This window comes from Oncorhynchus kisutch, linkage group LG23 (genome assembly GCF_002021735.2).
Source record: "Oncorhynchus kisutch isolate 150728-3 linkage group LG23, Okis_V2, whole genome shotgun sequence".
NCBI lineage: Eukaryota > Metazoa > Chordata > Actinopteri > Salmoniformes > Salmonidae > Oncorhynchus > Oncorhynchus kisutch.
In genome coordinates, this window is record NC_034196.2 from 23,635,460 (window position 1) to 23,647,777 (window position 12,318).

The 12,318-nt window shown below is 42.3% G+C and overlaps 1 protein-coding gene across 2 annotated transcripts in view; it reads left to right on the plus strand.

Annotated features, from left to right (window-relative positions):
- Window positions 1-12,318, plus strand: part of LOC109868424 (breakpoint cluster region protein) — a 123,449-nt gene that overhangs the window by 100,697 nt on the left and 10,434 nt on the right. For both annotated transcript variants that reach the window (XM_031802531.1, XM_031802530.1), the window contains exons 14-18: window positions 2,940-3,014; window positions 5,096-5,193; window positions 6,476-6,607; window positions 9,436-9,495; window positions 9,691-9,800. In XM_031802531.1, the coding sequence (XP_031658391.1) occupies window positions 2,940-3,014; window positions 5,096-5,193; window positions 6,476-6,607; window positions 9,436-9,495; window positions 9,691-9,800 (475 nt within the window). The remainder of the gene's footprint in view (window positions 1-2,939; window positions 3,015-5,095; window positions 5,194-6,475; window positions 6,608-9,435; window positions 9,496-9,690; window positions 9,801-12,318) is intronic.

Consider the following 12,318-nt stretch of genomic DNA (forward strand, 5'->3'; position numbering starts at 1 on the left):
GCCTCCCATCATCTGTTATGGACTTGGGGATTGTGAAGGGACCTTTGGTGGCATGTTTTGTGGGGTATTTATGGGTGTCCGAGTTGTGTGCTCTTAGTTAATCTCTCATCCAATTTGAGCCAGGAGAGATTTACATGCATATTATATTAGTAATGTTAGCTCTCGGTGTACATTTAAGGGCCAGCCGTGCTGCCCTGTTCTGAGCCAATTGTAATTTTCCAAAGTTCCTCTTTGTGGCACCTGACCACACGACTGAACAGTAGTCCAGGTGCGAGAAAACTAGAGCTTGTAGGACCTGCCTTCTTGATAGTGCTGTTAAGAAGGTAGAGCAGGGCTTTATTATGGACAGACTTCTCTCCCTTTGAGCTACTGTTGCATCAATATGTATTGACCATGACAGTTTACAATCCAGTGTTACTCCAAGCAGTTTAGTCACCTCAACTTGCTCAATTTCTACATCATTTATTAAAATATTTAGTTGAGGTTTATGGTTTAGTGAATATTTTGTCCAAAATACAATGTTTTTAGTTTTTGAAATATTTAGGACTAAGTTATTCCTTGCCACCCATTCTGAAACTAACTGCAGCTCTTTAAATGTTTTTACTCACTGTTGTAGCTGATGTGTCTAGTGTTGAGTCATCCACATACATAGACACACTGGCTTTACTCAAGGCCAGTAGAATGCCATTAGTAAAGATTGAAAAAAGTAAGGGTCCTAGACAGCTGTCCTGGGAAATTCTTGATTCTACCTGGATTATGTTGGAGAGGCTTCCATTAAAGAACATCCCTCTGTGTTCTGTTATACAGGTAACTCTTTATCCAATATGTTTTTCCAGCAGCAGACTATGATCGATAATGTCAAAATCCGCACTGATGTCTAACAAAACAGCTCCCACAATCTTTTTATCATCAATTTCTCTCAGCCAATCATCAGTCATTTGTGTAAGTGCTGTGCTTGTTGAATGTTGAATTGTTGAATTCCCTATAAGCATGCTGAAATACTTTTGTCAATTTGTTTACTGTAAAATAGCATTGTATCTGGTTAAACACCATTTTTTCCAGATGTTTACTAAGGGGTGGTACCAGGCTGATTGGTCGGCTATTTGAGCCAGTAAAGGGGGCTTTACTATTCTTGGGTAGTGGAATGACTTTAGCTTCCCTCCAGGCCTGAGGGAACACACTTTTAGAAAATATGGCGAACTGGAGTGGCAATATCATTCACTATTATCCTCAGTAATTTTCCAACCATGTTGTCAGACCCCGGTGGCTTATCATTGTTGAATGACAACAATCATTTTTTCACTTCTTCCACACTACAGAATTCAAAATGACAATGCTTGTCTTTCATAATTTGGTCAGATATACTTGTGTACTATGTGTAGTGTCAGTGTTTGTTGCTGGCATGCTATGCCTAAGTTTGCTAATCTTGCCAATGAAAAAAACATTAAAGTAGTTGGCAATATCAGTGGGTTTTGTGATGAATGAGCCATCTGATTTAATGATAGACCTGAGTTTGCCTTTTGGCCCAAAATGTAATTGAAGGTGCTCCAAAGCATTTTGTTATCGTTCTTTATGTCATTTATCTTTGTTTCATGGTGTAGTTTAGTTTCTAGAGTGAAGAAAATTGAGTTATTTTGGGATCTTTATAGTTTCATTCAGCATTCCAATGTTAACATGGATCTACAGGTAATTGCCACTGACAAAATAATGGAAACGCCAACATAAAGTGTCTTAATAGGGTGTTGAGACACCAGAACAGCTTCAATGTCACTTGGCATTCTACAAGTGTCTGGAACTTTATTGGGGGGATGAAACACCATTCTTCCACGAAGAAATTCCATAATTTGGTGTTTTCTTGATGGTGATGAAAAACGCAGTTTCAGGCGCTGCTCCAGAATCTCCCATATGTTGTCACGCCCTGACCTTAGTTATCTTTGTTTTCTTTATTATTTTGGTTAGGTCAGGCTGTGACGAGGGTGATATATGTGTTTTTATCCTATCTAGGGTTTTTGTATGTTTATGGGGTTTTCCAGTCTAGGGGTTTTTATGTCTATGGTTGCCTAGATTGGTTCTCAATCAGAGGCAGCAGTTTATCGTTGTCTCTGATTGGGGACCATATTTAGGTAGCCATATGCCTTGGATAGTGTCACGTTCTGACCTTTATTTCCTTTGTTTTGTCATTATTTAGTATGGTCAGGGTGTGAGTTGGGTGGGCAGTCTATGTTTGTTTTTCTATGATTTGGGTATTTCTATGTTTCGGCCTAGTATGGTTCTCAATCAGAGGCAGGTGTCATTAGTTGTCTCTGATTGAGAATCATACTTAGGTAGCCTGGGTTTCACTGTGTGTTTGTGGGTGATTGTCCTTGTTCTTTCTCTGTGTTACTTTGCACCAGTATGAGGCTGTTTGGGTTTTCGTGTTACGTTTATTGTTTTTGATTCGTGTTTACTTTGTTTTCATTAAACATGGATCTCAACGCCGCATTTTGGTCTGACTCTCTTTCACATACAGAAAACCGTTACAGATAGTTTGTGGGTTATTGTCTATGTATAGTTTCCTGTGTCAGCACTTAATGTTTATAACGGCACATTTGTTTTGTGTTCTTCGTTCATTAAAAGAATGTATTCTAATCCCACTGCGCTTTGGTCTCCTGTGTGACTGAGACACACACCATTTAAACCCCCTATACTCCTTTGAAACCCCCCTTTCAAAGTCACTGAGATCTCTTCTTCTACCCATGGATGTCAAAATAATGGGAAACTGGGCATTTTATACATGACCCCTGAGCATGATGGCATGTTAATTGCTGAATTAACTCAGCACCTGCTTTCAGTATACATTGTATCCCTCATTTACTCAAGTGTTTCCTCTTATTTTGTCAGTTTATCTGTGTCTTCCATTCCTCTCTAAGCCTTCATCTCTCTTCCTTGTGTTTTTCCAGAGGATGAATCCCCTGGCCTCCATGGATTCCTGAATGTAATCGTCCACTCTGCCTCGGGCCTCAAACAGAGCTTGAGTGAGTGACCCTCCACCGAAAAGTGCCTCTACACATACTTTACAGGAGTAATAACACAGGCATTATGCTGCTCCCCAAATGCCACGCTATTCCCTTTATAGTGCACTACTCTGGTCAAAGTAGTACACTATATAGGGTGTAATTTGAGACACCCTTACGCTAAGCTTACAGGGGCCACAGCTGTTCTGTAAAACTGTTCTGGTGAATGTCATATAATTTGTTAGAGGTCACTTCAACATATATTTCATGTGATTTTGTAATAACATTGTTCTAAAATGGTTCTCATCAACAGTAGTATGTTTTACGTTTATGACAGTTCATTTAAACAGGGTATCATATTGAGATCACATAGAGAAGTTTTCCTGACCAAAATGGCAGATTGTTTTGTTGCTAGGATACCAATGTCCATTCTACTGTTTTATTTAATTTTGTGTTGTATTGTCATAGAGACCACTACTCGTCGTAGTCTTTTGGGTGAATCTACAGTTGAAGTCGGATGTTTACATACACTTAGGTTTAGTTTTTCAACAACTCCACAAATGTCTTGTTAACAAACTATTGTTTTGGCAAGTCGGTTAGGACATCTACTTTGTGCATGACACAAGTCATTTTTCCAACAATTGTTTAGGCAGATTATGTCATTTATAAGTCACTGTATCACAATTCCAGTGGGTCAGAAGTTTACATACACTAAGTTGACTGTGGCTTTAAATGATGTCATGTCATTAGAAGCTTGTGATAGGCTAATTGACATCATTTGAATCAATTGGAGGTGTACCTGTGGATGTATTTCAAGACCTACCTTCAAACTCAGTGCCTCTTTACTTGACATGATGGGAAAATCAAAAGAAATCAGCCAAGACCTCAGAAACAAAATTGTAGACCTCCAAAAGTCTGGTTCATCCTTGGGAGCAATTTCCAAAAGCCTGAAGGTACCACGTTCATCTGTACAAAATCTGTACAAAAAGTATAAACACCATGGGACCACACAGCCGTCATAACGCTCAGGAAGGAGACCCGTTCTGTCTCCTAGAGATGAACGTACTTTGGTGCGAAAAGTGCAAATCAATCCCAGAACAACAGCAACGGACCTTGTGAAGATGCTGGAGGAAACGGGTACAAAAGTATCTATATCCACAGTAAAACGAGTCCTATATCGACATAACCTGCAAGGCCACTCAGCAAGGAAGAAGCCACTGCTCCAAAACCGCCATAAAAAATCCAGACTACCGTTTGCAACTGCACATGGGGACAAAGATTGTACTTTTTGGAGAAATGATGAAAAAAATATAGAACTGTTTGGCCATAATGACCATCGTTATGTTTGGAGGAAAAAGGGGGAGGCTTGCAAGCCGAAGAACACCATCCCAACCGTGAAGCATGGGGGTGGCAGCAGCATGTTATGGGGGTGCTTTGCTGCAGGAGGGACTGGTGCACTTCACAAAATAGATGGCATCATGAGGAAGGAAAATTATGTGGATATATTGAAGCAACATCTCAAGACATCAGTCAAGTTAAAGCTTGGTTGCAAATGGGTCTTCCAAATGGACAATGACCCCAAGCATACTTCCAAAGTTGTGGCAAAATGGCTCAAGGACAACAAAGTCAAGGTATTGGAGTGGCCATCACAAAGCCCTGAACTCAACCCTATATAAAATGTGTGAGCAGAACTGAACGAGCGTGTGCGAGCAAGGAGGCTTTACAAGCCTGACTCCGTTATACCAGCTCTGTCAGGAGGAATGGGCCAAAATTCACCCAACTTATTGTGGGAAGCTTGTGGAAGGCTACCCGAAAAGTTTGACCCAAGTTAAACAATTTAAAGGCCATGCTACCCAAATGCTAATTGAGTGTATGTAAACTTCTGACCCACTGGGAATGTGATGAAATAAATAAAAGCTTAAATAAATCATTCTCTCTTCTATTATTCTGACATTTCACATTCTTAAAATAAAGTGGTGATCCTAACTAGCCTAAGACAGGGAATTTTTACTGGGTATAAATGTCAGGAAAAAACTGAGTTTAAATATATTTGGCTCAGGTGCATGTAAACTTCAAAACTGTATCTCCTCTTCTCCTCTCAGATCTGTACTGCACGTTAGAGGTGGACTCCTTTGGCTACTTTGCGAGCAAAGCCAAGACGCGGGTGTATCGCTATACCACAGAGCCCAAATGGAATGAGGTAAGAACTTGTACTGGTATTACCAGACATATGCAGAGTACAGTATCTGCATTTTCTGGGTAATACCAAGACCAAGACATCTGGTGTTGTGATGTAGTAGTGTCTTAATGAGAAAGCCGTATGGCCTCTTCAGTAAGGAGGTAACGGCAGAGAGCACATAAACACACCCACACAACGTCGTCACGTATTACGGTGCTGGATGTCAGAGCCAAACACAAAGTGCTTGTGCGTCATGAGAGCGCACACAACAGTTTTAAAACACAATTGGTGAATTTGTTTATCTGCAGCAGGAATTTTCCATCAGGCCCAAGGAACTGCTGCTGCTTCTGCTGCTAAATTACATTGCTCAACAAAGTGGAAATAGTGTTAGCTAATGAGGAGCTTCTGATGATGACTCATGTCTGTGGAAATGTTAATGGAATGTGTTGTGGCCCCTAACCGTGTGGGAAACATATGCAGTGTTTTCTTTTACATAACTAACGGGAATCTCCGTCAGCTGTGCTGTCTGCTGTTGACAATACGTTCACGTTTACAGCACTTAACTGATAACGTGTACTCTCTTAGAAAAAAGGTGCTATCTAGAACCGAAAAGGGTTATTTGGCTGTCCCCATAGGAGAAACCTTTGAAGAACCCTTTTTGATTCCAGGTTGAACCCTATTGGGTTCCATGGAACCAAAAAGGATTCTACATGGACCCAAAAAGTGTTCTCCTATGGGGACAACCGAAGAGTTTTCTAAGAGTGTACAGATCAACCTTATTGAGCATCTTTTGGAAGAGACTTTCATCCTCATTGAAAGCCGTATAAAGACTAAAAGCTGCATCTCTGCCTCCGTCTGCTCTCTTATTTGAGTCCCACAGTAGATGGGCATCATCCTCACCAGTCCTGAAACCCCTAATGCTTTACATTGGTCCTTCGAGAAATGACTGTAAAGCTACTTTAGGCAGTCTGTGGTTTCTGTGGAATTTTCTCTCATAATGTGTCTGTTTTTTTCTCTGTCTCTCTCTTTCTGTTTCTCTCTTTCTGTTTCTCTCTTTCTCTCTTTCTGTTTCTCTCTTTCTCTCTTTCTGTTTCTCTCTTTCTCTCTGTTTCTCTCTCTCTTTCTCTCTTTCTGTTTCTCTCTCTCTTTCTGTTTCTCTTTCTCTCTCTCTGTCTCTCTCTTTGTTTCTCTCTCTCTCTCTCTCTCTCTCTCTCTCTCTCTCTCTCTCTCTCTCTCTCTCTCTGTGTGTCTCTGTTTCTGTCTCTCTCAATTCAATTCAATTCTCTCTCTGTCTCTGCTCCAGGAGTTTGAGATAGACCTGGAGGGCTCTCAGACCCTGAGGCTGCTGTGTTATGAGAAGAGCTACAACAAGACCAAGCAGAACAAAGAGGACGGAGACAGCACCGACCGCATCATCGGCAAAGGACAGATTCCGGTACGTCATCACCTTCACGCTGTTATGTCACCATAGTAACAGCCTGATGACGTTATGGTTATGACAGTGTGGTGAGATTGTGGTCTGAATGTCCTAGATGTGGACTAAACACTGCTGAGTGCTCAGCTGATTTAATTAATGAATTAGCTAATTATGTGAGTAGTAGGATAGACTGTCTACAGTGATTAGATGTGTAAATTGCAGACTTAGAACCTGCAAAAAGGCATCCAATAGGTAAATAGCCCTGACTAGCTCTAGTCATAACCCAACTGAGCTTCAGAAGCAGATAGTTGATCCAATAACCCGTGAAAAGCTGTAGAGAGACCGAGGACAACACATGGATTGGGTCATGATCAGGAGATATGAGTTGAGTGGACTGCTCTTCTTTGCTTCTATTTATTTAGGTTTTTTAGCTTTGAGAATGTATGTTAGAGGGTACAGTATCAGCACATCTTGACTGTGGTTGAATCAGGGTCCATAAATAATGTGTTCTTCCTGTAAATATTATGTGCCTATGAGTCTGTCCCAAGGGTAACCAGATCTGGTGTGTGTGTGCGTTCATGTCTCTTTTTGCATGTGGGTAGTAAGGGATGGAATGCTGGATAGGGCCTGGTAGGATTTTTGTACATAGACCTTCATGTTTCAAGGAAAGGCAGGTGAATAAAGACATTGGTTAGTGTATCTGTCACGGTTGTCATCAGAAGAGGACCAAAGTGCAGCGTGGTGTGAATGCATAATTTTAATGGATGACGAAAACACAAAGTAAACTGAACAAAACAACAAAATGACAACCGTGACGCTAATAAACAATAGTGCTGCCACAAACACTACACATAGACAATCACCCACAACCCACAATGACAAAACAGGCTACCTAAATATGGTTCCCAATCAGAGACAACGACTAACACCTGCCTCTGATTGAGAACCATATCAGGCCAAACACAGAAACAGACAAACTAGACATCCAACATAGAATGCCCACTCAGATCACACCCTGACCAAACAAAACATAGAAACATACAAAGCAAACTATGGTCAGGGTGTGACAGTATCAGATCCATGGAGCCTCTGCTCTGATCTGGTCCACGTCCTGGGGGGGGGGACCTTTCAGTATTCAGTGATGTCCAATAACAGACACAGTTACCCGGCCAGGGGCAGTCTTGTAGGGTGTAGTTGCCCCCAAAAACAAGTTAAGGTTTTGCAATTTCACAAGGTGTTAATGTTGGGGAAGATGTAGCTGATCCTGGATCTGTATTTAGGGGGAAACTATACCCTAGAGAAGTGGCTGGAGACAGATAGTGAGTTCTTCTCTGGTTTGTCAAAATCAATCAAACCAAATTGTATTTGTCACGTGCACCGAATACAACAAGATGAAGACTTGAAATACTTACTGCTTAGATTTGGATATAGATCCCCTCTAGTGGTTACCATGGTAACTGTGATAATTGCCATGCCGACTGTGATGGTGGTTCAAAAATGTGTAATCAAACTGTGTGAATGCTCATCAACACAAAATCATCCCCTACCCCAGTCTGTACATACTGTACCATGCGTTTGCTTATGGATCACTGTGTTCTCTCATCCTCTGATATGTGCTATGTTGCTCAGTAGAGACCAAGTCCCCCGGCGGTTCACACACAAACACACACAGCAGTAGGCCATGTTGCCAAAGCTGAGCAGCTTTGTATGAAAGCCCCAGCTGATGATTCAGATGAACTTTTCATCCAAACACACATACAGAGGGTGGGAATTTGGCACACTGGGCTGGGCTCGCTAAGCAGGGTGTAGTGGGGGGAGGGGGACACCCAGTGAAGAGAGGGGTTGGTAGGGTTACTCAAGGCTTGGCTGGAGGCCACTGGGGGGATGGTACATTTTACAGCCTACACCGAAACTAACTTAAGCATAGGGATTAGCTGTAATTAATAGAGAAGAGAGGAGGAGAGAGGGAAGAAAAGGAGGAGGGGGGATAATGCAGAAGAGAGGGGAGGAGACCGAGAGAGGTGCATAAACAAGCGGTCGTCCTGTAGTGCAATCCACACCTGTGTGTATGAGGACGTACTTTACCTTGTGATCCTCACACACTCCTCAGAGTGAGCGTGGCAGGTGTGTGTTGGGTGAAACAGCTTTCCTGGACCACTGGAGATCATTATCGACTGGGCCCTTTAGGCTACACACAGAGACAGGATACACACCTACTGAGACTACAGCTCTACTGACGGAGGAAATGAAAGAAAGAGGAACAAAAGAGAGAAAGAGGAGGAGAAAAGAATGAGAGGGACAGTATGGGCCTGATAGGAGCATCTACCACCAACTCCCTCATACCACAGAACATGTACACTAGACAGAAGCCAAATGGGTAAAGAATATCTTACTAGTTTGGAGACTTTGTCAGTCTCTCTGCACAGAGAGCCATGACAGGTGAAGTAGTTGAGGAGATGGGATGCAAGGCAAGGCCTGCACTCTGTTGGCCAGACACAGTGTGGAGGGCACTATGGAGAGGGAGAGGGGACAGGAGGTCTCCAGCCTGGGGCGACCTACTGGGGGGGGGTCGAAGCCATGGAGGTGTGTATGCAGTACCCTGCTGAGACGCATGGTAACCCCACTCACTGATAGGACAACTGATGTTCAATAGTTTGACAGAAACAAATAATATATACGGGGAGGGGAATTTGGCAACTGTGTGTGTGCTTGTGCGTGTGTGTGCATTGATGATGCATTATAATGTAGCCTAATGTTGGTGTTTTCTTGTCTGTATGTGTGTTTGAGTCTGTTAGTGTCTCTGTGTATTGGTGTACTAACCAACCTTCTGGTTTTGCTCCCTCCAGCTTGATCCCCAGACGCTCCTAGGCAAAGACTGGCAGAGAACGGTCATCCCCATGACCGGGGTGAGTGTGTGTGTGAGTGTGTCGGCACCGTTAAAAGGAGGAGTCTGTCTGTGTTTGTGCCATGCCATGTGATCCTATAAATGTTGGTTGTTACTTATCCTTAACTCACCTGCTTCTTATCTTTACTAACTAACCATCTGTTGTCATTGTAAACTGGTTTAAACTGTCATTTCACCCTTTCTCCCATTGCTCCAGATGGAGGTAAAGCTTTCTATGAAGTTTACCAGCCGAGAGTTTAGTCTGAAGAGGATGCCGTCACGGAAACCCATGGGCGTGTTCGGAATCAAGATTTCCACAGTGACCAAGTGAGTTCAATATTCCCCTCATATAAATATATCCCGAACACACTCTCTGACCACCGACAGTTGAAGTCGGAAGTTTACATACACTTAGGTTGGAGTCATTAAAACTAGTTTTTCAACCACTCCACAAATGTCTTGTTAACAAACTATAGTTTTGGCAAGTCGGTTAGGACATCTACTTTGTGCATGACACAAGTCATTTTTCCAACAATTGTTTACAGACAGATTATTTCACTTATAATTCACTGTATCACAATTCTAGTGGGTCAGAAGTTTACATACACTAAGTTGACTGTGCCTTTAAACAGCTTGGAATATTCCAGAAAACGATGTCATGGCTTTAGAAGCTTCTGATTGGCTAATTGACATCATTTGAGTCAATTGTTGGTGTACCCGTGGATGTATTTCAAGGCCCACCTTCAAACTCAGTGCCTCTTTGTTTGACATCATGGGGAAAATCAAAAGAAATCAGCCAAGACCTCAGAAAAAAAATGTGTAGACCTCCACAAGTTTGGTTCATCCTTGGGAGCAATTTCCAAATGCCTGAAGGTACCATGTTCATCTGTACAAACAATAGTACGCAAGTTTAAACACCATGGGACCACGCAGCCGTCATACCGCTCAGGAAGGAGACGCGTTCTGTCTCCTAGAGATGAATGTACTTTGGTGCGAAAAGTGCAAATCAATCCCAGAACAACAGCAAAGGACCTTGTGAAGATGCTGGAGGAAACCAGTACAAAAGTATCTATATCCACAGTAAAACGAGTCCTATAACGACATAACCTGAAAGGCCGCTCCTCAAGGAAGAAGCCACTGCTCCAAAACCACCATAAAAAAGCCAGACTACCGTTTGCAACTGCACATGGGGACAAAGATTGTACTTTTTGGAGAAATGTCCTCTGGTCTGATGGAAAAAAAATAGAACTGTTTGGCCATAATAACCATCATTATGTTTGGAGGAAATAGGGGGGGCTTGCAACCCGAAGAACACCATCCCAACCGTGAAGCATGGGTGTGGCAGCATCATGTTGTGGGGGTGCTTTGCTGCAGGAGGGACTGGTGCAATTCACAAAATAGATGGCGTCATGAGGAGGGAAAATTATGTGGATATATTGAAGCAACATCTCAAGACATCAGTCAGGAAGTTAAAGCTTGGTTGCAAATGGGTCTTTCAAATGGACAATGACCCCAAGCATACTTCCAAAGTTGTGGCAAAATGGCTTAAGGACAACAAAGTCAAGGTATTGGAGTGGCCATCACAAAGCCCTCAATCCCATAGAACATTTGTGAGCAGAACTGAAAAAGCATGTGCGAGCGAGGAGGCCTACAAACCTGACTCCGTTACACCAGCTCTGTCAGGAGGAATGGGCCTAAATTCACCCAACTTATTGTGGGAAGCTTGTGGAAGGCTAACCGAAACGTTTGGCCCAAGTTAAACAATTTAAAGGCCATGCTACCAAATGCTAATTGAGAGTATGTAAACTTCAGACCCACTGGGAATGTGATGAAAGAAATAAAAGCTTAAATAAATCATTCTCTCTTCTATTATTCTGACATTTCACATTCTTAAAATAAAGTGGTGATCCTAACTAGCCTAAGACAGGGAATTTTTACTACGATTAAATGTCAGGAATTGTGAAAAACTGAGTTTAAATGTATTTGGCTAAGGTGTATGTAAACTTCTGACTTCAACTGTATATGGTAACCATGCAGAAAGCCTGCTGTAACACAGCCAGAGAATCTCTCTGAGGAAAGGAGGAGGGAGGAGAGAAGGGAGGTAGAGGGATGGACAGGACCCCCTGTGAAGATTGTGAGCCTTTCAATCCAGATAATCCCAACTACATGTCCATGTCACGACTCACTCACTCCCCCATGCACCAGCCCTTGTCAGGAACTGATCTGTTCCCCTTCTTCAGTCTGATAAGAGATCACAAAAAGTCTGGCAAAGCATCTTGCAAACCTCAGATTTTTTTCCGAAATGGCACCCTACTCCCTATATAGTGCACCACTTTTGACCAGAGAGCTATGGGCCATGGTCAAAGGTAGTACACTTTGTAAGGAGGAAGGTGCCATTTGGGACACTGCCTGAGAATAGCCAAGCAACAAAGGAGAGATTTGTTTGGTTTTTACAGAAGGGGGGTCCTTACTGGAAAATACACACAAGCTCTGAGGCCCTAGGCATACAATTAGTCTAGAATCATACCAGACACTAATACAGACCTGTACACTACACTTGCTTTGCGTAAATGAGGGAAATACCTCCCAGGTTGACCTAGTTCATGTATACTGAATATACTGTGTAAGTCTTTGAATCTTGAGTGTTTGTACTTTAGTCCTAAATCAATATAAACAATGATGTTACTCTTAACGTGCCTTTTTGCCTTGTTTGCCCCTCCACCACTAGATCTCCCTTTTGCTGCAGTTAGATAGATACAGAGTGGTCTTTTATGGTCTTGTAAGTAGTATTGGTTGTGGCTACTACTTTACTCTACACAGACTCTGAGTGTTCCTATGGTGCACA